Raw genomic sequence first — 23,792 nt, 5'->3', positions numbered from 1 at the left:
AGCAGCTCACTTAATGATCAGGAAACAGAGAGAGAGGTCTCCACTTGCCAGATACAAATATATACCCCAAAGCCACACCCAACGTCACCTCCTCCAGCCACTGCCCCGCTGGCTCCAGTTACCACTCAGTTAATTCCATCAGGGATTAATTCACTAGTTAGTTTAAGGCTCCCACAACCTGATCATCTCCCTTCTGAATCCTCTCTCATTGTCTCTCACGGAAGCTTTTGAGGGACACCACATCTAAAGCATAACAGGGCTCCTGGGTTGAATCGCAGGTACCAAAAATGAAAGAAATCATGAAACACATCTTGTATGAAAAAGTACTTCAAAACAAAATGACGGGGCCAGGGTTGTGGTTCAGTGGTAGAGCACTTGCCTAGCATGTGTGAGGCACTGGGTTCAATTCCAGGCACCACATACAAATAAATACAAATAAGGGGGCTGGGGATGTGGCTCAAGCGGTAGCGCGCTCGCTTGGCATGCGTGCGGCCCGGGTTCGATCCTCAGCACCACATACAGACAAAGATGTTGTGTCTGCCAAATACTAAAATATAAATATTAAAATTCTCTCTCTATCTCCCTCTCTCTCACTCTTTCTCACTCTCTCTCACTCTTAAAAATAAATAAATAAATAAATACAAATAAAATAAAGGTATTGTATACATCTACAACTAAAAAAAAAAACAATTAATGACTTTGAGGTCTGGGGGTATAGCTCAGTTGGTAAAGTGCTTGCCTCACATGCACTAAGGCCCTGGGTTCAATCCCCAGCACCACACACACAAAAAAAAGACTTTGGCTTTTACTCTAAAACTGTTTAAATCATCCCTGATGTAAGAATCAAATGAAATTGTGTACTTTGAATCCAGCAGGAGAGTGAGTATACATGTCAATCCATTGTGAACACACAAAAGTAATTTGATACACTTTGAGTGCCTATCTCACTGTGTGATTTACTCTCACCTGTACACAGTGGGTTCAAGTAATAAAGTTCTCCAGGGTAATAAGGTTCCTATCGATGTACAGTGAGTGTATCTTCATCAAGTGATTTTTGTGCTGGGTGTGGTGGTGCATACCTGCAATCCCAGTTTCTCAGGGAGCTGAGGCAGAATCACAAATACAAGGCCAGCCTCAGCAATTTAGCTAGACCTTGTCTCAAAACAAAAATTAGAAAGGACTGCAGATATAATTCAGTGGTAGAGTGCCCATGGGTTCAATCCCCAGTACCAAAAAGTAAAATAACACTACCTTTGCCCATGCTTTTTGGAAACTAAGGACTTTCTTATCCAGAAGGGCATGCCATCTTTCTATTTACCAAATGTTCTTCTCTAACTCTTTAGTTTTCCTTAATAAGAATGACCTTCCCACGAAGCAGGATAGCACACACCTGTAATCCCAGAGAGTTGGGAGGCTGAAGTGGGAGGATTGCTAGCTCAAAGCCAGCCTCAGCAATTTAGTGAGGCCCTAAGCAACTCAGCAAGACCCTGTCTCAAAATAAAATGTATATTTTTTAAATGGCTGGGGGGGCTGGGGATGTGGCTCAAGCGGTGGCGTGCTCGCCTTGCATGCGTGCAGCCCGGGTTCGATCCTCAGCACCACATACTAACAAAGATGTTGTGTCCGCTAAAAAACTAAAATTATCTCTCAAAAAAAATGGCTGGGGATGTGGCTCAGCAATTAAGCACCCCTGGGTTCAACTCCTGGCACAAATCCCAGTAGCTCCAAAAAAAATGTTAACAATTACTAAATGTTAATATATGACCCTCTGGTGTAACACTGGAATGTGGGACTACTGTATTCATGTTATTAAATCTTAATTATCAAATTTTAAAATTATATTATGTCAAAAACCACTTGTGTTATCTTTTACAGAAATCTCTCAAAAAATTCATCCTATGAAACTGCACTTTGGATTGGAACTATCAGTTTGTTACTTCTATTAATAAAATCCTGCCATGTGGTCATTTTCTTAAACTCTATCAAACCTTCATAACTGGCACTATTTTTCACAGAAATCTCTCTGAATAAAATATGTGCCAGGAACAAGAAGCATTTTAAAGTGGTTTGGTGTTACTGGTTCATGTACATAGTGGTCACTAGGAGGCGCTACTACACCGCGACTTCATCGCAGAAAAGCGTGTGAGCTGGGAAACTGCTGACTGGGAGCCCAGGGTCTGATACCATCAAGACTACAAAGGACATGGAAATCCACTGGCCCTTCACAGGAGACCAAATGAAGGGGACACCAACTGGGAAGAGAGGAAGAGAACGAGGAAGGCTAGATTTCTTCCCTGTCCCTTTTATAGAAATACCCCTTTAAAAATACATCTGGTGGCTATGCATGGTGGCACAGGGTGCCAGCAGCTGGGGAGGCTGAGACCGGAGGATGGCAAGTTCAAACCCAGCCTCAGCAATTTATCGAGGTACTTAGCAACTCAGCAAGACCCTGACTCTAAATAAAACATTAAAAAGTGTTGGGGATGTGGCTCAGTGGTTGAGCACTCCTGGGTTCAATCCTCAGTGTGTGTGTGGGTGTGGGTGTGTGTGGGGGTGGGTGGGTGTGTGTGTATCTAGGATGGGCTGCGGTTGTAGCTCAGTGGTAGAGCACTTACCTGGCACACGTGACGCACTGGGTTTGATCCTCAGTACCACATAAAAATAAATAAAATAAAGGTATTGTGATATTGTGTCCATTTACAAATTTTTTTTAAAAAAATGTTTTTAAAAAACAATTAAAAAAAAATTTTTTTTTTACATGCATCTGATGGCCTAGCCCACTGGTGCATACCTGTAATCCCACCAAAAGGGGAGAAGGCTAAGGCAGGAGGATCATAACTTCAAAGCCAGTCTCAGCAATTTAGCAAGGCCCTAAGCAACTTAGCAAAACTCTGTCTCAAAAAGTTTTAAAGGGGCTGGGGTCATGGCTCAGTGGTAGAGAATTTGCCTAGCAAGCATGAGGCACTGGGTTTAATTCCCAGCACCACATAAAAAATGAACAAACAAAATAAAGGTACTATGTCCACCTACAACTAAAAAAAATATTTTTAAAAAGGGGGGAGGCAGTTTAAAAAATAAGAAAAGAAAAAGGAGGGAGAGAGGAAGTAGAAAGGAAAGAAACAAATTGAAATCTGCAGTGGGTTTTTTTGGCTTTTTTTAATGATTTTTTAAAAGTTTTTTTTTTTAGTTGTTGATAGACCTTTATTTTATTTATTTAAAGGTGGTGCCAAGAGTCGAACCCAGTGCCTCACACATGTCATGCAAAGTGCGCTACAGCTAAACCACAGCCCCAGCCCCAGCCCCAAAAACTATAGTCTTCATCAATAGAAATATTAAAACAAGATGGAGTTGCAGGGCTGGGATTGTGGCTTAGTGGTAGAATGCTTGCCTAGCATGAGTGAGGCACTGGGTTCGATTCTCAGCACTGCATATAAGCAAACAAAATAAAGTCCATTAACAACTAAAAAATATTAAAAGAAAAAAAGAAGATGGAATTTCAGAGCTGGGCACAGTGGCACATGCCTGTAACCCCGGCAGCTCAGGAGGTTGAAGCAGGAAGATCCAAAGTTCAAAGCCAGCCTCAGCAAATTAGTGACGCCCTAAGTAACTTAGCAACACCGGGTCTCAAAATAAAATATAAAAAGCACCAGGGATGCCAGGCACATTGTCACAGGCCTTTATCCCAGCAGCTCAGGAGGCTGAGGATCAAAATCAGGCACTAAGCAACTCAATGAGACCCTGTCTCTAAATAAAATACAAAATGGGCTGGGGATGTGGCTTAGTGGTAAGCACCCCTGGGTTCAATACCCACTACAAAAAAAAAAATTATACACACACACACACACAAGAAAGCAACATAAAGTATTTTTCAAATATAGAATAACTCGGGCTGGGATATAGCTCAGTTGGTAGAGTGCTTGCCTTGCATGACCAAGGCCATGGGTTCAATCCCCAGCACCACAAAAAAAAGAAAAAGAAAGTCAAATATAGAATAACGCAAATAATGCATTACCAACCACTGTGCACTACAGGAAATGAAAAAAAAAAAAAAAAAAAGTCCTAAGGAAAATTAAATCAGGTGGAAATAGGAAAGAACATTTTCAAAAATAAGTATGTGCTATCTATGAGAAGATGACACTTTTGTTATTGTGGTGGTGCTGGGGATTGAATATAGGGCCTTACACATGCTAGGCAAGTGTGCTACCCTAACTATACCTCAGCCCCAAGAAAATGACTTTAAACATAGATTCAAATGTGTTAGAAGATTAAGGATGGAAAGAGACATCCCCTGTTAAAACTAATCAAAAAAAAAAGTAGAATGGTGGGGCTGGGGATGTGGCTCAAGCTCGCCTGGCATGCGTGCGGCCGGGGTTCGATCCTCAGCACCACATACAGATGAAGATGTTGTGTCCGCCAAAAACCAAAAAATAAATATTAAAAAAATTCAAAAAAAAAAAAAAAAGTAGAATGGTATGAACAACAAAGCAGATTTCAAAGCCAAGAATATAATCAGGGCTGGGGTTGTGGCTCAGGGGTAGAGACCCTGGGTTTGATCCTCAGCACCACACAAAAATAAATGAATAAAATAAAGGTATTGTGTCCGACTACAACTAGAAAAGAAAAAGAATACAATCAGAGATGCGGGCTAGGGATATAGATCAGTCGACAGAGCGCTTGCCTCCGGTGCACAAGGACCTGGTTCAATCTCCCACACCTCTCAAAAAAAGAATATACTCAGAGGTAAAGATGATCATCAACAGGACACAATGATTCTAAATGTTTATGCAGCTAAACCAGAGCTTCAACTACATGAAGAAAAACTGAACTGCAGGGAAAAACACACAGATTCACAAAGATAACCAGAGATTTCAGTAATCCTCTCCATAACTGAGAAAACATTAGGTAATCAGAAAGAATTCAGAAGATAAGTGACCTTCCTGGCATTTGTAGAACATGGCACTCAATAACAACAAAATAAAGATTATTTTCAAGTTCACATGGAAATTTAACAAGATAGATCCTCCTGCTACAAAAATCGAGTCTCAATATATTTTAAAGGATTAAATTCCCAAAAAGAATGTCCTCTGACAATAAAGGAATCAAATTAGAAATTGATAACTGAAAAATCCTTAGCAAGTCTGCAAGACTAATTTTAGGGACTAAATCTATAAAAGTTCTAGGGGAAATCAAGAGAAAATCTTGATGACCTTGGTTTGAGGTTGATAGAGATTTCTTAAATACAGCACAGAGGACACAAAGTATCTTTTTTTTTTTTTTAGAGACAGTGGTCTCACTAATTTGTGTAGGACCTCACTAAGTTGTTGAGGCTGGCTTTGAAGTAGCGATCCTCCTGCCTCAGCCTCCTGAGCTACTAGGATTATAGGTGTGTATCACCATGTCCAACTAAAGTACCCTTTTAATTCAACTTTATCCATTTATATTTTGAATAGGAAGGAAGGAAGGAAGGTCGGTCTCCAGCCTGCTATGGTGGCTATAATCCCGGCAACTCAGGAGGCTGAGGCAGGGGGAGGCCAGCCTCAGCAGTTTAGGAAGGCTCTAAGCAATTTAGTGAGAGTGTGTCTCAAAATAAAAAAGGTTAGGGATGTGACCCAGGATAAAGCACCCCTGGGTTCAACCCCCACTGGCAAAAAAAAAAAAAAAGGAGAGGGAAGAGGAGTGAAGCCAGAATAAGACAGTATAGATAGGTAAATCGAGTCAGGCGGGATCAAGAAGGCCAATTTTGAGTGAGCCCAGCATGTTGGAGACTGTCCCTGGTGGGATTGAAATGTTAATTCCTTTAGAGCCCTTTCTCCGCCCTTATCAAGAACCAGCCCCTACTCCACTCCAACCTGTTGCTAAGCTAACCTGCCCAGGAATTGCCCCTTCCTACTGGGAGCTATAAAGTTGTTAATTAACGTGCCCTGGGCTGCATCATCCGGCCCTTCCCCCTTTAGCCCACCTGTTTCCCACCTTTTGGCCACCCCACGGGGCATTCCTGGGCCTAGTCACATAGGCAAGAGGGAGAAAGATAAGGGAAAGAAGGCAGGAGAACACAGGAAGCCTAGGACATATAAAAAGGCAGAACCTTGCTTCTTGGGATACCAGGTTACCAGCTATGGCCCCCTTCTCCCTCCCGGGACAAGTCTATGTTGCCCCTTTTTAAATAAACCCTGCTTTCTATGCTTGTGTGTGTGTGTGGCGGGGGGGGGGGGGGGGCAGTTTCTCTAATGTTCAAACTTCAACACGTGGGGAAGCAGGACTCTAACCGATGGTATCAGGAGGAGGGGGAGGGGAGGAGGAGAAGAAGAAAAGGAAACGCATACCTGAGATACAGAAAGAAGAGGAAAAATGTAGTTTTCAAAAAATTTTAGCCTTATGTCCCAGATATTGAAAATAAGGCATTTGGGCAGAAGCCCTTGGGGGCATGCATCCTCTGGATGTTGAGATCCTTGAGGAAGGAAAAGCACCAGGCTGTGACTAGTCAGGGACCCTCCCAGGATCAGCACTCCAGGAGGAAGATCCCAGGAGCAAGAGACAGCGGCCAGGGACTTTGCTTTGATTTAACATGCTCATAAGATCAGAAACCCTGGGCAACACCCCAGGCCTCCACCTTGTCCCCTTAAGTCTTAAAGGGGCAACTCTAAAGAAGAGAACGCTCTGGTCTCCCCTACTTGCAGAAATCCTGGAAGAAATTGCCTAGGAATCATCTCAGGCTTCCCAGGCTCAGCACATCCTCCCCCCAGGCTGCACTGGCCACGAGGGGTGTGTGTACACACAGCCTGAGCAGAGGCCAGCCCCTCCGAGTTGGCCCCGCCTTCCATTGAGCCTACACTACAGAACCGGAATCACAACAGGCTCTTTTCCTCTCCACTCGAATAACCGAGTTTCTCTATTCCAGTTTTATTGCTGTTAAGTGATTGTAAATGTCTAAAATGAAAAACGGGCCTGGATACTGGAAGGAAAGAACCAAATGGAGGAAATGAAGAGAGGAGAGGCAGCTTTGCAGCAGCACAGGTCCTCCCCGACAGGGCTGCCCGAGGGGGGCCCAGGGGAGACTGAGACTCCTCCAGTTACCGCCTGGGGTAGGTATGGGGCAGTGTGTGGGGGGGGAATTACCAGGGAGTTGTCAGGAAAGGGCCTTTGTGTCACCTTCAGGGGTTTTCAGGATTGTGGTCCCAGATCAGTTTCCTTTCTTTTGAGAATGGAGTGTTTGGGATTTCTCTGCATGATAATGGAGTTTGATGGGGTTTACATCAGGCTGAGTCAGAGTGAGCTGAGGTGGTTCTTGTTCTAATAAGAGGATACATTTCAAAATGGCGCTGCCTGTGTCAAGTTCTTCCTAACAGGGATGAAGCTTAGTGGTGCCATGCTTGCCTAGCATGCATGAGGCCCTGGCTTTGATCCCCCCCCCCCCGCACCAAAATAAATATATGAAATGAAAGGAAAACCAGATAGGATTATACATCCTAATGCTCTGTGCCTATAGATTGTTCATAATCTTAGTTCTACAGATTATTTCACGGTCATGTTAACAGATTGCTTTCATTTTATCCCGTGTGTAAGTAGCAAAATTAGTTTCATGTTGTTTTTTAACAAATCTGTTAAAATAATCCAGGAAACATGCATGGTAATACACATCCAGCGTCTCAGGAGGCTGAGGAAAGAGGATCAAAAATTCTAGGATAAGCTGGTGTTTAGGGACACACTGTAATCCCAGTGGCTCTGGAGGCTGAGACTGGAGGATCGCGGGTTCAAAGCCAACCTCAGCAACAGCGAGACGCTAAGCAACTCAGTGAGACCCTGTCTCTAAATAAAAAAATACAAAAACAGGGCTGAGAATATGGCTCAGTGGTTGAGTGTCCCTGAGTTCAATCCCCAGTACGCCCCCGCCAAAAAAATTTCTAGTGTAAACTGGGCATGGTAGCACCCTGACAACAAAAAATAAAACTGGGGCTATGGCTCAGTGGCAGAGTACCTCTGGGTTCAATTCCCAGTACCAAGAAATAAATTAATTAATTAAAATAACCCAGGATAATAGCCACTATTTTGTTTGGAATTTAATTTTGATTGTCTTTCTTCTGTAACAGGGGTCCACTTAATACTTTTAATATAACCCTTGCTGCTCTGCCATTTATAGCTTGCTTATTTATTTATTTATTTATTTACCTATTTATTTACTGGTACCAGAGATTGAACCCAGGGTTTCTTTTCCACTAAGCTACATCTCCAGCCCTTTTTATTTATTTATTTATTTTTTTAATTTTGAGACAGGGTTGCACTAAGTTGCTGAGAGCCTCAGTAAGATGCTGAAGCTGGCTCCTGCCTCAACCTCCTGTGCCACTGGGATCCTCCTGCCTCAGTGTCCCGAGCCCCTGGGATTATAGGCATGCACCACGTTGCCCAACCTCATTTTAAAACCGACTTCTTTTTAACCTTCTTGTCCCTCTCCCCCTCCCTACCTGAGGTGAGCAGGAAGAGATAAGGCTAGGCAGACAGGGAAATGGGCCCCAGGGCAACTTCCTCTGCAGCACAGCAAAAACAGCAGCTGCAAGATTTTGATGAGAAACTTGCAAAAAGTTATTTTAAATCAGGACATGCATGACCTGGAGTCCATAGGAAATTGGGACATATGTAACCTGGAGGCCACGGCCTCTCCAAAGAAGGAAAACGCTTGATCAAATTTTTTTTTTTTTTTTGTACTGGGGATTGTACTGGGGAACTCAGGGGCACTCAACCACTGAGCCACATCCCCAGCCCTATTTTGTATTTTATTTAGAGACAGGGTCTCACTGAGTTGCTTAGCGCCTCGCCATTGCTGAGGCTGGCTTTGAACTCAGGATCCTCCTGACTCAGCCTCCCCAGCCACGGGATTACAGGCATGCGCCATCACACCAGCTTGATTAATATTTTCACTGGACTAAAGGCTGCATGAATGCCTCAGGGACACTGAGTGCCTTACCCAAGATTGAGCCAGGAGCTGACATCCTTAAATCTACAGATTCATATAAACCCTAGACTATAGCCATCCACTGTCAACTCTCTCAGTTCCCCTCCCTGCTGCAGGAGCTTTGCTTTGCTTTAAAAAATGCTTATACTTGGCTTTCACCCACTAGCATCCATGAATTTCTCATTCTTTGAATTAGTGTCAAAGACCCACACAATTCCACGCTCAAGGTTATTGAGGGAAGCAAGAGTAACTTCTTCCTGTCCTTGGCCAAGTTATCTGCTCCTAGGCTCACTGACCACAGGAATAATGGAATTCCAGGCTTCAGGGCTGGCACCAGCAGGTCTAGGAGAGACTATCTTTCAAGGCCATGAATAAATTGACTCCTGAGGCTTTGTATCATTTTGTTTTTTTAATTAATTTTGTAACTAGGGATTGAACCCATGGGTACTTAACCACTGAGCCCCAGCCCCAGCCCTTTTTATTTGTCTTAGGACAGTTCCACTAAGTTGCTCAGGGCCTTGCAAAATTGCTGAGGCTGGCTTTGAACCCTCAATCCTCCTGCTTCAGCCTCCCAAATTGCTAGGATTACAGGTGTGCACCATGCACCCAGCTTGTCCTAGAATTTTTTGATTCTCCTTCCTCAGCCTCCTTTTGGTTGACTCAAAAGTGAAGCAAATATTTTAGAAGTGACAGAACTATTCTACATCTTGGTTTTGGTGGTAAGAGATGGAAATGTTAACTAACTTGATTTAATTATTAGGCATTACAAACATGTATCAAGTTTTCACACTGTACCCCATCATTATCTAAAATTAAAATAATAATATGTAAAAAGCAATGCTTTGTAGGAAACCACAAAGGTGGATAAGACATTTTGCAAATCCCAGACGGTAGCTTGAGCAGAAGCACTGCACACAGGAAGTAGAACCCATACCAGAGAATCTACTTCAATAAGAACAAAATTCCTCTGAGATGGGAATGCCCCTGTCACCAGGTTATGTGCTGTACTGCAGACTCTCTGCTGCTGTATGTTTGGCACTCACAGGGGTTGGCCAGTGGCAATATTAACCACATCACACCAGGGACCACCGGTGCCCTCTTCACCATTAGAGTTATTGGTGTGTTGAAGTCACTAATTATATAAGTACATAACATGTACTTTTTACAGTATATTAACAGTTAATTATGTATCTGTATATATGATATATAAACATGTAAGACTCTGTTTCCTAGGACCACCTTCAATACCTTGTCTTTATCAGTCAGGGTCCACTTATAGAAGTAGAATCAGTAGTGTTAAAAAGTCAAGTCCCAGGCCTGGGGTTGTGGCTCAGTGGCAAAGTGCTTGCCTCACGCGTGTGAGGCACTGGGTTCAATCCTCAGCACCACATAAAAATAAACAAATAAAATAAAGACATGCTGTCCATCTACAACTACCAAAAAAAAAAAAAAAGTCCCATTGGGCTCTGTAGATCATACTTGTAATCCCAGCAACTGGGGAGGCTGAGGCAAGAGGATGGCAAGTTCAAAGCCAGCCTCAGCAACTTAGTGGAGCCCTAAGCAATTTAGCAAGACCCTGTCTCAGAAAAGGGCTTGGGGATGTGGCTCAGAGGTTAAGTGCCCCTGGGTTCAATCCCTAGTACCAAAATAAAGCCAAGTACCCTAGTGAACTAGTGATATATATATATATATATATATATATATATATATATATATATATATATATATATATAGTTTACTTACTGTTTTATTTTTTGTTACTAAGGATTGAACCCAGGGGTAGTCTATCACTGAGCCACATCCCCAGTATTTTATTTATTTATTTATTTATTTTATTGTTTGAAACAAGGTCTTGTTTCAGATTGCCCAGGCTGGTCTCAAACTTGGTGATCCTTCTTCCTCAGCCTCCTTGTAGCTGGGATTACAGGTGTGCACCACCATACCTACCAATGCATGTGTTTTGTGTAATATATATATATACATACAAACACACACACATACATACACACACACTACATTTATTATGTGGGTGTCCTAGTCCACTCAGGCTGCTATAACAAAATATTATAGACTGAATGACTTAAAACATAAATTCATTTCTCACAGTTCTGGAGGCTGGGAAGTCCAGGCAGATTGAGTGCATAGTGAGGACTCACTTCATAGAAAACCAGCTTCTCAGTAACCTTTGTAACCACACTAGGCAGATGGCAGAGAGGGGGTCTCTCCACCTTCCCTTCCCTCTCCCCCCTTCCCTTCCCTCTCCCCCTTCCCTTCCCTCTCCCCTGTGCTCCTTCTTCTCCCAGTCTCCCTCTGGCTGGCTCCCCAGTTGCTGGCATCTTTCACAAGGGCCCCTACTCACATTCCTGAGAACACCACCTGCTAATCTAATCAACTCTCAAAAGCTGCATCTTCTAACACCTGCACCTGCCTGAGTAAGGTCTTTAACAAATGAATTGAAACTGCATGTGTTCATCCTGTAGCAGCACCTAGGAGTCCTCAATCCTGTGGGCCTGGTGGACCATGAACCTGGCAGGGAAGCTCCCCTGCACAGGTGGGATTCTATTTTCCTTCCGGGAACCTGGCTTTGTGTTTCAGTGATTGAATCAAGCCCACTCAGATTATCCAGGATGATCTCATTTGCTGAAAACCATCTGATTATGTAATCAGATCATGTCTACAAAAGGCCTCCTCAGCAACACCTGTGAGTGTTTTATTGAGTAACTGGGAAATATAGACTAAGTTAACGCATAAACAAGTTAAATTGACACATAAACACTGCCATTCCAATGGTGAAAGGAATGAGTTTCAGGAAGCACTGGGAAAGCAAAAACACAAAGTGAGGTAAGGATATCCATATAATATAGTAATTAATATAGTAACAATTAGGAGCAAGAGTACTTAAAGATAACAAAGAACAAAATGGTGTCTGTGTGTGTGTGTAAGTGTATGCACAGACTCAAGAGTCCTAATTGGAAAGATATTTTAAAAGATATAAAATTATCTAGTAGAATCTACTTCTGCTTAATATAAGTTCATGGCGCACACAGTAATGGAGGCAGGAGAAGCAAGCTCTTACCTATTCAGTATTCCTGGTGTGGCTCATTTTCAGGGCAGAAAATGACAGAGGGCTGAAGAAAGGGTCTGGGTTATATAGTCTTCATTTAGGGTGGGACAGGAGGGTAGTTCCTAGGATTCATTGGATCCATTAGAGTGGGACAGGAATAGGGAATTTCCTGGGACTTATCATATTGGGGTCAGCTGACCCATTAGGGTGGGGAGTCAGGTACCAGTCAGGTTCCTTTTGTGTTCCTTCACTCCGGCTGAGGCCTGGGATTTTAAATGACAAAATCTTCAATTTGACTCCGTACCAGGTGGAAGTGGAAGAGCTATAGAAAAGGAAAAGGTCCTTGGACTTATTCTCCATATCCTTCAGTGATTGCTTTAAGTTTCTTTCCAAAGGTGTTAAACACTTAAGAAAGGGTTAAATATACAGGTATTTAAGAAAGGGTTGGGTCTTCCTAGGCTTTGATATCTCCAGTATTGGGAAGGGGCTCAATTGCCCACTCATCCCTCTGGATTTAGGTCCTCTTCCCAAAATGGATGTGAACATCACTTCAAGTGGTAAGTTTCCATTGGCAAACTTTTTTTAGTTGTTGGTAGATCTTTTTTTGTTTATTTATATGAGGTGCTAAGAATCGAACCAAGTGCCTCACACATGCCAGGCCAAGTGTGCTACTGCTGAGCCACAGCCCCTATTTATTTTATTTTTGTTGATATTGTTTGCAGTACTGGGGGATGGACCCAGGACCTCACTCATGCTAGGCAAGTGGTCTACTACTGAACTGTATCTCCAGCCCTTTTTGTGTTGTTTTATCTTGAGACAGTGGTTCACTAAATTGCTGAGGCTTGCCTCAAAATTTGCCATCCACCTGTCTCAGCCTCCCAGGTAGCTGGGATTATAAGCGTGCACCACCACACCGGACTTCTATCAGCTTTTTGCTCTCTTCTTTGACAATGACAGATGCCACAGTTATTTTTCAGAGATTGTAGAAGTTTAAAATATAAGCACAGTTAGAGGGACAAGATTGTTGGAGAAGGCGCTGCCTTTCAGCAACATATTGTGTCAGGGGATTGATGAGTGTTTTAAGGTTGAAATTTGAATTTCAAATATAGGATGAGAGCCGTGAGATCTGTACATGGGTCATCTGCTTAAAGTCTGAAAGTTGATACTGTAAGCGAAGGGGGAACAAAATGCATGAACTACCTAATATATACTATTGAATGATATTGCAAAGATAGGGATTTAGGATAAAGGGAGAGAAGCACTGAGTCCTAAAGGAAACGCCCACAGCTATTGAGATGCAGAAAGCACAGTTGGAAATCTGGGTTGACAAACCCTTGTAAAAGGAGGGGATGTGTAAGGAAGGCAAACCTGCGTGAAACCCTATAGCTCCACCCTGCCTCCTCCCCTTGTCCAGCTCCTAGCCTGGCACTTTAGATTAACAGGCCACTCCAGCAGGTTGCTGTCTCTCCGAGGTATCCTGCATTCTCTAAGTGTACGTCCCTAGCTGTACCCCAAAGAAGTCTCTCTTTTGAGATTGCCCCTGTTCTCCCTTGAACGTGTCTCTGGGAATTCCTTGGACCTTTTCCCAGACATCTCTTCTCCCGCAGCCTCTCTGGGTGGCCTATCCGGGGCTCTTCTGAGGCATCCACTTTGGTAAGTCTTCGTAAATATTCTGTCTTGAATGTGATTTATTCTGTTAGCCTCCCCCTGTACTTATAATCTCTCTCCTTCATTTTCAAAAACCAGAGAGTATAACCCCAATCTACAGACCCCAAGTCTGTAGATTCCCTTGGCAATAAGGTGAACTCTGAAACCCAAAATGAGCTTTGAGATTTTTTTTCTCTTCTCACATTTCACAGTGGGATTGCATAGGTTTCTCACCCTTAAGTTGGTGATATTTTTTTTCCTTCTTCCTTTCCTGGGCTTAATGCTCTTTTCTTCCTTAGAATATGTGTGCATTATTATAAAAGCTCCAAAGATAGGAGTCACCCTTAGGCCAACATATCCTGTTCTGGGTCAGAGGGAACTTAAACTGCGCATCTGGAAGATGCATATGAGGGGTTGGTTGAGCGCCCCCTCATTTTGCTGACAGTGGGTTCACCTGAGACCCATTGTTGGAGGGACCCGGTCTTGAAATGACTCTCATTTAAACACCATGTTCAGACCGCTTACACTAGTGGCCAATCTCTCGACTCTAACTTCTGCCATAAATCTCTCAACCCTAAGTCTCTGCTAGAACTTAAGTTCAGAGGAAGACCCCTGGCCCTGTCGTTCCTAAACTCTGTACAGTGGCTTGTTCCCTGCTCCAGCTAAAACCACTCTGTTCTGTGCAGCTACTGTCGGCTGGGAAGTATTCTCAGACCTTTGCTTTAACTAAATCATGATGATTCTTATGTTTGTTTTCACATTCTCTGTACTTAGTGTCTGGGTAGAGAAGTTTTCCAATCTTGACCTGTCCTTTACTAGATATCTCCCTGAAAGAAAATGTCCTCTCTGTCCTTTTATTTTTGTCTAGATAAACACCCAAAGAATGAAGGCTCCACCCACCTTCAAGGGCAGAAAAGGCAACAGTTGCTTTACATAGATACATCTTGTTTTATCAGATCTCACCAGAAAGCATAAGATAGCCAGGAGGCATCTGTCCTTCTTGGTCATGAGATAAAACACCAGCTATAAATCTCTTTCTATTAAAAGTTACCTGACTCTTTTTTTTTTTTTAACTGTGAGTTGATCCTAGGGATGCTTTACCACTGAGCTACATCCTCAGCTTTTTATTTTTTACTTTGAGACAGAGCCTCACTAGGTTGCCAAGGCTGACCTCAAATTTGCAATCCTCCTTCCTCAGCCTCCTGAGTTGCTGGGATTACAAGTGTATGCCACCACACCCTGAATTTTTCTTATCCCAAAGTGCCTCAAAATTCTCTGCAATCTGGCTGGGTTTGTGGCTCAGTGGTAGCACGCTTGCCTAGCACGTGTGAGGCACTGGGTTTGATACTCAGCATCACATAAAAAATAAATAAAATAAAGGTATTGTGTTCGTTAAAAAAACAAAACAAAAAAAAATTTCTCCAAGATTTTTGTGCCCTTGCTATTTAAAATAATAATAACAACAAAAATTGAAAGTTCTTCAGTGCACCTGGACTACTTGAGAGCTTAAGGATGTTCTTTCTTGAGGCCTAAGGGGGCTATCAAGCACCCTGAAAACTATACAATTGGGACAAGGACATTTATTACATTGCCACTAATTTGTAGATAATTTGGGACAGACCAGAAGGTCTGATCTTCATGGAGACCCATGGAGAATACCCCAATGGATTTAAAAAGTCCAATCCTGGGTGGGACTTAAAGGGTTCCCCCAGGCCTATGTCAGTTTTATTTGAAGATTGTAGATAGGCCAGGTATGGTAGCACACACCTGTAATCCCAGCTGCCCAGGAAGAGGTTGAGGAAGGAGGATCAAAAGTTCAAAGCCAGCCTCAGCAATTTAGCAAGGTCCTAAGAGACTCAGTGAGACCCTGTCTCTGAATTAAATATTTAAAAAGTGCTGGGGTATGACTCAGTGGCAAAACGCCCCCAGGTTCGATCCCTGGTACCATTTTAAAAAATAAAAATATTATGGGTAATTTAGTGTATATTCCTGAGATCTCACCCCTTGAGTGCATACTAAATAATTAGAATTATTTTAAAGCAGAGGACTTCTTTTGAAAAAAAAAGGTGGGGGAAGGGAATTTATTTTTTTTCTATACCATGGCTTTGTCCTAGTAAAAATTAGAGAATGGAGACTTGTTCTGTAAATGGGAAAAAATGGAGCAATCTGGCTATCTAGGTTTTCCATCTCTGGTCTTTAAAAAAAAAAAAAAAAAGCTTAATTATTTAGGGTTGTTATCTTTGGCAATAATTCTAGGACTAACTTTTTTTTCTTATCCTTTTTACTCTTCTCTCCCTTCTCACCTCATCTGGTACACTGAAAAAAGGATACCTGGTGGCAAGAGAGGATGGTCTACAACCAGAGCCAAAGGAAAGCCCTGCAGGCGTGTTTTGAACAAAACCCTCACCCTAATAAAGCTACCAGGGAACAACTGGCCAAGGAAATTGATATTCCAGAATCTAAAATTCGGGTAGGCATTAGGTTTCTATTGTCAGAGACAAAGTAAAAAGAGAAAAGCAAGTCTCAGCCCTTAAAGGTAATTCACTTGTGTCAGGTACTTGGCTAAAAAGGTTTCTCCTATTACACAGTACCAGTTTGTATCTTTCACCGATAATAGAAATATCATTGGTGTGTGTTCAGGGATAGAGGAGGAAGAATATACATGCTCAAGTTCTCCTCAGTAAATCATATTTTGATATAATTGAATCATTTTGAAATTTAAAGAGTATAGGAAATTGGAGTATTAGAATACCTATTACAGGAAAATTACTAATGAATAATCACAAAGGAACTGTGCCAATCCCCAATTCTCAAGCTAGCTTTTTCTTTTTAATTTAATGTCTCAGATGTCATTCATACATAGTGTCTAAAGTCTCATATTGAATCACTTTTAATATAATTACTGATGTAAAAATGAAACTAAGGGGTTGGAGTTGTGGCTCAGCAGTAGAGCGCTCGCCTAATACGTGCCAGGCCCTGGGTTCGATCCTCAGCATCATCTAAAAATGAATAAATAAAATAAAGGTATTGTGTCCAACTACAACTAAAAAATAAAAATATTTTTTAAAAAATGAAACTAAGTTATAGTCTTTCAGTTATCAAAAAGATACCTAAAAAGAATGTCACTATACCAGGTAGAAACAGTATTTAAATCAATATGAAGGTCAGATAAAAATGTTTTTAGAGGAAAATAATGAGTTCTGAATTTTGTTTTTAATCAAATGCATAGTCTAATAGAAGCCACTGGCTATAGGGCCTTGGTCTAAGAGGATCCAAGGAAGCAGATATTTTACCTATTTCTTCAAGTATTGGAACTGGGTGTGGGAGACAGTTTATTCAAACTGAGTAATAAAAGTATATCCTATGCTAATATCTGGTAGTTGGTTTTGAGAGGTGCTGGGCCTATTTAAACTGATAGCAAGCATGGCAAATCCAGGAAACAGTATGGGATGAGGTTGGTCTGTCATGGTGTTTGCTAATCTATTAATTAGTTTCCAGTTTCCACCTGTGCTTCAGTTTTCTTTTCTGAAAATATTTTGATGAATTAGTTAAGAGATATAACCTTTGGCACAATGCATAGGATGTGAGTTGTTCATCAAGTACTGGTTGTCGTTAATATCCTAAGTCTTCTCAATAAAAATTATAGAAATTAAACACTCAAAAGAAATTAGAAAGTATGTTTCAATCCTATTTCCAGTCATGAGGAAACATGCAAAGAATTCAGCTGGTTGTGTTAGTGACAATAGTGACAAAGCAAGGTGTCCAAGTCCCTAGAATTTTTGTCTATCGTTAACCCTTAGATGAAATAAGAATAAATATGGATGAATGTTAGCCCAGCTCTGTAGTGTGGCTAATACTGCTACCCCATCTAAAGAAATTCCTTTCTATGATCCATGCTGTAAGTATTATATGAAAGACAGAGAAAATTGGAGTCTGCATGCTCCTTAGGCAAAGACCCAATCCAGGGATATAACCAGTCTCAGTTACAGATGCAAGGTAAGAACCCACTGGTCCATATTTGGGTTCCATATTACATTTCTTATGATGCAATCGTGGGGCCAAGAAAAGGCATTCAGACATTGAAGTCCTGCTTGGAAAGAAAGAGACAAAAAGCCGGAGAAATTCTTTGAGAGAACCAACAGGGTCTCTTAAATCAGGGAAATTTATTTTGGATAACATGAGGCTGACCACACGCATTGCTGTCTCTCTTTGGTTCCTCAATTGTTTTCTAGCAGTAGCATCTTCTCTAGGATAAAGCATTGTCTTTCTCTTTAGGGTATAATTCCAGAGGCAAACAGTTAAATTAGTTTGGTTTAATTGAATTGAGACTTAGAATGCCACAGACTGAGATACATGGCTTTTGTTATGGAAATCACTTTCAGCAAGAGACCAAGCACCACTCTGAGGGTTGGAGAACTCAGGTTTATTTACCTCAAATTCCCAGATGAGCTAGTGCTCTGGAGTTCTGGGCCCCAAGTTGAGGTTACGTGGAGATTTTATAGGAAATTTGACATCATTTCTTAACTATGATAACATTGGTGAGTTTGAAATCTTGGCCTACGTGACCAAAGACCATGTACAGGGAATTTACGATGAATAGTTCACAGGTGTAGAACAAAGACAGCAAAACACCTGCGAGTGTTATCCCACAGTGGCCTTCCCACAGCAGAGTAACTCAAGATAACTTGAGTTTACCTCCCTAAGAGCTCTAGTTCTAAGGACTAAGCCTACAAGGTTATAGTTTAGACCGCAGTTAATTGGCCTAGCAATTAAATGAGGTAGCTACATTTCTAAGAGTTCAGAAAGTTACAAAGTATAAGAGAATTAACTCTTTCCCCAGGCATTGGTTCTTCATATAATGTTCTGATCAGGTCTGGTATCTCCATCACACCCTCACATCTTTTTCCACTTAGACTTGGTTTAGAAACCGAAGAAGCAGACAGAGAAAATTGGAGTCTGCATGCTCCTTAGGAAAAGACCCAATCCAGGGACATAACCAGTCTCAGTTACAGATGCAAGGTAAGAACCCACCGGTCCATATTTGGGTTCCATATTCCTCGTTGGGCACACAGTGGCACACACCTGTAATCCCAGTGATTCAGGAGGCTGAGGCAGGAGGATCACAGTTTGAAAGCCAACCTCAGCAACTTAGTGAAGCTTTAAGCAGTTTATTGAGTTTATTAGGTTTTTAGCCCCCCATTCCCTCCTGACCTGTGGGAGAGATTGAGGGAGCACGCCCCACCAGGACAGGCCAAGAAAGGTAAAGGTCGGCTGGCTGCCCACACCCAGCCCTCCCTCCCTGGAGGACAATCAGATGCACCAGGGAGAACTGTCAAAGCAGGATCTCATTTAATGAGAAAACATACACAGCTAATATAATGTACAGGAGCCAATCAGGATAAAGGTCAGCAGGGTGGGGAGAATTTACATCTACACCCATCCTACAGGCAGTAATATCTGTGAGGGCAGAAGGGTTCTAAGCCTATCCTAGAGGTGGTCGGATTCTTCATCACAACCCAGGGCAATGCCTTCTGGCTAATTGCTAGGTGCTCTCTTAGCCACCTGTGGCCCCAGGACTGGGAAGTGGGTAGCAGCCAGCAAGTTAAGTTTCCTCTTTTCTGATGCAACATGCTCTGCGTTACATCAATTGAGACCCTGTCTCAAAAAAACAAAAAGGGCTGGAGATGTGGCTCAGTCTTAGAACACCCCTGGGTTCAATCCTGGTACCAAAAAACAAAAACTAGTATAGTTCCTCAATCCCACTGAGTAGAAATGTCTGCATGTTGTGCCCAAATTCTACATAAAGATTGCTTAGCCTAGGAACTAGTTACAATTTGTTATGGACACTCAAGGGTCAAATATATAACCTTGGAAAAAAAAAAAAATATATATATATATATATATAAAACCTTGTCCCATAGCTGGCCAGGACAGGGAGTTTCTCAGCAAACAAAGTTTTGGATCTTTTGGGTTGACTGCTGCTCAGCAGCACAGTGACCTCTTCTGGAGGTGGCAAAATTCAGAGAGTAAATTTCAGCAGCATTATCTTCTGGCTTGAATGTGAGAGCTGACCTAAAACACCCCCTTCCTTCCTGTGTTCTCCTTTAGAATGGTTAACAAAAGAAGCCAAGCAAGACCACATACCCCTCGCAAGAACTCAAAGAAGGACCCTAGTTCAAGCCTTTGAGAGGAACCAAGTCCCTGATGTTGCTACCAGGGAAAAACTGGCTAAACCAACAGACATTCAGGGATTGCAGATTCAGGTGAGTTGTTTGTGGCCCCATTATGTCCTCCCTGAAAGTGATATCGCCCCTGCAGGTGTGACTGGAACTTTGGGCTATCTTGGGTTGTCACAGTCATGGGGATAAAGGTATGGAATGGTAAGCACTCAGCACTGTAAGTCACATTCCTGCAAAGGAAGAATTTGCAAACCCATTTAAGAGGTACCCGTTTCAATTAGAAGCAGGAAAAATGGGAAATGTGAAAATTAATACCTGTTTTAAGAAGACTCTGTTAGATTTCCTATAAAAACTCAGCAGCATGGTCATTTTAGACTAGATTATTCTTCCTTCTAAGGTGTTGTTCTGTGCATGGTAGGTCATTTCTCTGCATTCCTGTGTTTACCAAGTAGATACCAGTGCAGTCTATCTATAACCATTTCCCTATCCCCATTTGTGACAGCCAGAAAGATTTACAGACATAGTCAAATGTCCTTCCATTGAGAGGCAAAACTATCTACTTATTCTACCTAAGTGATATGGGCACTTATTTATTGTATGTATGTTAAATTCTCATGACTTAGGAAGTACATTTATAAGCTTGTGGCCCAGAAACTCTCAAAAACACTTGTGTTTACTAGCCTTGATCAGATGTATTCTGTGATCAAGGGCTGGGGATATAGCTCAGTTGGTAGAGTGCTTGCCTCACATGCACAAGGCCCTGGGTTCAATTCCCAGCACCACACACACACACACACACACACACATACACACACAAAAGTTAGATGTATCCTGTGATCAGGCCTATGTTAATAGTCTCTTTCTTTACAGAGTATAAGAAGCAGAGCTAGAATTACTTGTGTTTTATGATGTTCACATTTCCCTGTTCCTCACTTAAATATGGTTTCAGGACCAAAGATATCTGGACCCTGACTGGAGCAGAAAGGAGCCCAAAAATTTCTTGGTAGATGACACAAATGGGAGACCAGATCTGACTAATCAACTGCAGGAAACAGATCCGTTTATACACCCAGATGGGAGTTATTATCTGCCTTCTTCTGATTCCTTCCCTGACAACCAAACAATTTCACCTACTCCTCTTCTGTCCTCTGGGATCATGCAGCCCACCCAGGCTGTGCAGAGAGAAGAGAACTCTGACCTGCCTCTCACTTTTATGAATCACCTGCCAGAACTACTGACTCCAAGAGGGGACATCTCGGATACTCGGGTTCCTTTCTGGATCCAATTCCAAGAAGAATACCAAAATCACAAAGAACAAACTGGCATAGGAGTCATACCATTGAAGGACCATTTTCAACCTAATCCTGAGAACAAGAAACCACAGGGTCTGGGTCCCATTAACATATCTTATGTCATGCAGTGGTGGGACCAGGGCCGCCAAGCTCTGATTGAGGAATGGGAACCACTTGAAGAGATACAGTGAGACAGATGTGTAGCCAACTGCAAGGTCAGCTGGAGAGTCATCTCATCTGCTCTACCAACTGCACCAGCAATATGTAGAAACCTCGAGTCTTTAGATGAACTCCTGTCATCTCAGTAAATTATTATTATTATTATTTTTTTTTTTTTGTACCAGGGATTGAACGCAGGGACACTTGACCACTAAGCCACATTCCCAGCTTTTTTAAAAATATACTTATTTAGAGACTGGGTCTTACTAAGTTGCTTAGGGTTTTGGCTTTGAACTTGCGATCCTCCTGCCTCAGCCTCCCAAATCACTGGGATGACAGACGTGCACCACTAATTCTGATCTACAGAAAGGGGACCCTTTCAGACCCCACCAACCTCTCATTGGAGAAGATTGTCAGGTTCTGCTTCATATGCTGCAAGGCTAACCATGGCCTTAGCTCCAGGAGGAAGATGTCAATCTCATGTAACTGGTCCAGGCAGGCCTCCTTCGTTTTGATTCAGAATTGATACAATTTATTACTTATTTGGTAGTGGGAAGGAGGGTTACCACTGAGCCTTGTCCCTAGCCCCTTTTTTATTTGTTATTTTGAGACAGGTCTCACTAAGTTGCCAAGGTTGGCCCTGAACTTGTTTCCTCCTCCCTCAGTCTCCCAAGTCTCTGGAATTACAGGTGTGCACCCTGCATCTGAACAGAATCAGTACAATTAATAGACAATGAATAGTGAGGACATCCTATCTTGAAGCAAGACCAGTGCCAGGGGTAAGATAAGATGACTGGGAACCCAAATGGATGTCTGTTATGGGCAGTGGTATCTTCTTAACTCATGGTGCCTAAAGCTCTGTATCTGTATTGCCTTGGAAACACCAGGGGCAGCAGGCAGCAGACACATCTGCTGAATCCTTCTGAAAAAAGCATCTTCCAGTTTGAGAAATCCACAAGTGCTAATGGAGGCGAAGCAAAGATAACAGGCCAAGAAGAGATACTGTCAGTATTCATTTATTCCCTTCTGGCATGGCACTGAGATAAATTTGAAATAAGTATTATAGAAAGTGAGGGAATACTATATTTCTTCATGCTGTATGTTTATAAAAGTGAGTGTTTTTTTTGTTGTTGTTGGGCCTAGTGGTGGTGTCCCTGTAACCCCATCTACTCAGGAAGCTGAGGTGAGAGGATTGCAAGTTCCTGGCTCCTTCAAGCCAGCCTGGGCAACCTAGCAGGACCCTATCTTAAAATTAAGGGGAAAAGCCATGCACAGTAATTCATGCCTGTAATCCCAGTGGGTTGGGAGGCTGAGGCAGGAGGATCCTGAATTCAAAGCCAGCCTCAGCAACTTATTGAGACCCTGTCTCAAAAAATAAAATAAAAAGGGCTGGGGATATGGCTCAGTGGTTAAGTGCTCCTGGGTTCAATCCGTGGTACCAACAAAAGAAAACAAAGGGGGCTGGGGGTGGAGCACAAGCATGTGCAAGGCCCTGTGTTGGACTCTCAGCACTGCCAAAAAAAAAGTGAGCAAGAGCTTTTTCTTTCCTCCCTAAGTTCTGAGGGTTCGAACTGGGAACTGGACACCTTAGCATCCATCAATAAGGGAAGGGGTTAAATGAATGAGGACGTATCCATAATGCTGAGTATTTTTCATGTAAATGTATTTTTTTCCATTGAACATTTAAAACGCACAAAAATTAACCAGGAATGGTGGTGCCCACCTATACTCCCAGCAACTCCAGAGCCTGAGGCAGCAAGATTGAAAGTTTAAGGCCAACCCAGGGCAACTTTACTAGACCTGCCTCAGAATAAAAATAAAGTCTGAAGATGTCGCTCAGTAGTAGAGTGTCCCTAGGTTCAATCCCTAGTACCACAAAAACAAATCAATTACAAGGAAATTATAATAACATCATAAAATCACTGAATAAAAATCTATTAACTTTTTCTATGTTAATAGGTTTTCAAATATATACTTATGTATGTATGTGTGTACATAATCCTGTAATTCCTCACTTTATTACAAGTAAATTATATAAACTTAAAACTTTTGGGGTAACCATCCTTATTTTGTGTTTTGGTTTGGATGTGAGGTGTCCTTATTTTTTTATTTAGAGACAGGGCCTCGCTAAATTGCTGAGGCTGGTTTTGAGTTTTTGATTCTCCTGCTGCAGCCTCCCAAGCTGCTGGGATTACAGGCATGTGCCCTCAGTGCCCAGCTGGGACCTTCTTACATGATGTGTTGCCTCATTTGGACCCAGAGCAATGGAGTCGGCTGTTAGGACTAAGCCTCTGAAACCATGAGCCCCAAATAAACTTTCCCTCCTCTAAGTTATTCTTGTCTGGTATTTTGGGCACAGTGATGCAAAAGCTAACTAAAACGTTTTGTCTTCTTTCTTTCAAAATTATAACTTGTAAAATCATTACTGTGTATGAAGGTGTATGTAGGATTACATCAATATAATAATAAAAATATCTTTGGAAAATATTACTGTAAGGGTCCGG

At 42.1% G+C, this 23,792-nt stretch overlaps 1 protein-coding gene across 1 annotated transcript; it reads left to right on the top strand.

Annotated features, from left to right (window-relative positions):
- Positions 1 to 6,817: 6,817 nt before the first annotated feature.
- Positions 6,818 to 23,775, top strand: Duxb (double homeobox B). Its single transcript, XM_046434501.2, has 5 exons — positions 6,818 to 7,082; positions 15,985 to 16,128; positions 18,572 to 18,677; positions 19,767 to 19,921; positions 20,787 to 23,775. Exons 2-5 carry the CDS (start codon positions 16,006 to 16,008, stop codon positions 21,318 to 21,320), a joined length of 918 nt encoding a protein of 305 aa, XP_046290457.1. The 5' UTR covers positions 6,818 to 7,082; positions 15,985 to 16,005; the 3' UTR covers positions 21,321 to 23,775.
- Positions 23,776 to 23,792: the final 17 nt, after the last annotated feature.

The sequence above is a fragment of the Marmota monax genome, unplaced genomic scaffold (genome assembly GCF_021218885.2).
Source record: "Marmota monax isolate L192 unplaced genomic scaffold, Marmota_monax_Labrador192_F-V1.1 WCK01_AAM20220418_F8-fsc00024, whole genome shotgun sequence".
In the NCBI taxonomy this organism is placed as follows: Eukaryota; Metazoa; Chordata; class Mammalia; order Rodentia; family Sciuridae; genus Marmota; species Marmota monax.
The sequence above is the reverse complement of the archived record's forward strand: the minus strand, read 5'-3'. Positions and strand labels throughout refer to the sequence as shown.

Coding starts and splice junctions, on each gene's coding strand:
- Duxb (XM_046434501.2), top strand. CDS start 16,006: ATGGTCTACAACCAGAGCCAAAGGAAAGCCCTGCAGGCGTGTTTTGAA. Junction 18,678..19,766: donor GTCTCAGTTACAGATGCAAG/GTAAGAACCCAC, acceptor GTTCTCCTTTAG/AATGGTTAACAAAAGAAGCC. Junction 19,922..20,786: donor TTCAGGGATTGCAGATTCAG/GTGAGTTGTTTG, acceptor ATATGGTTTCAG/GACCAAAGATATCTGGACCC.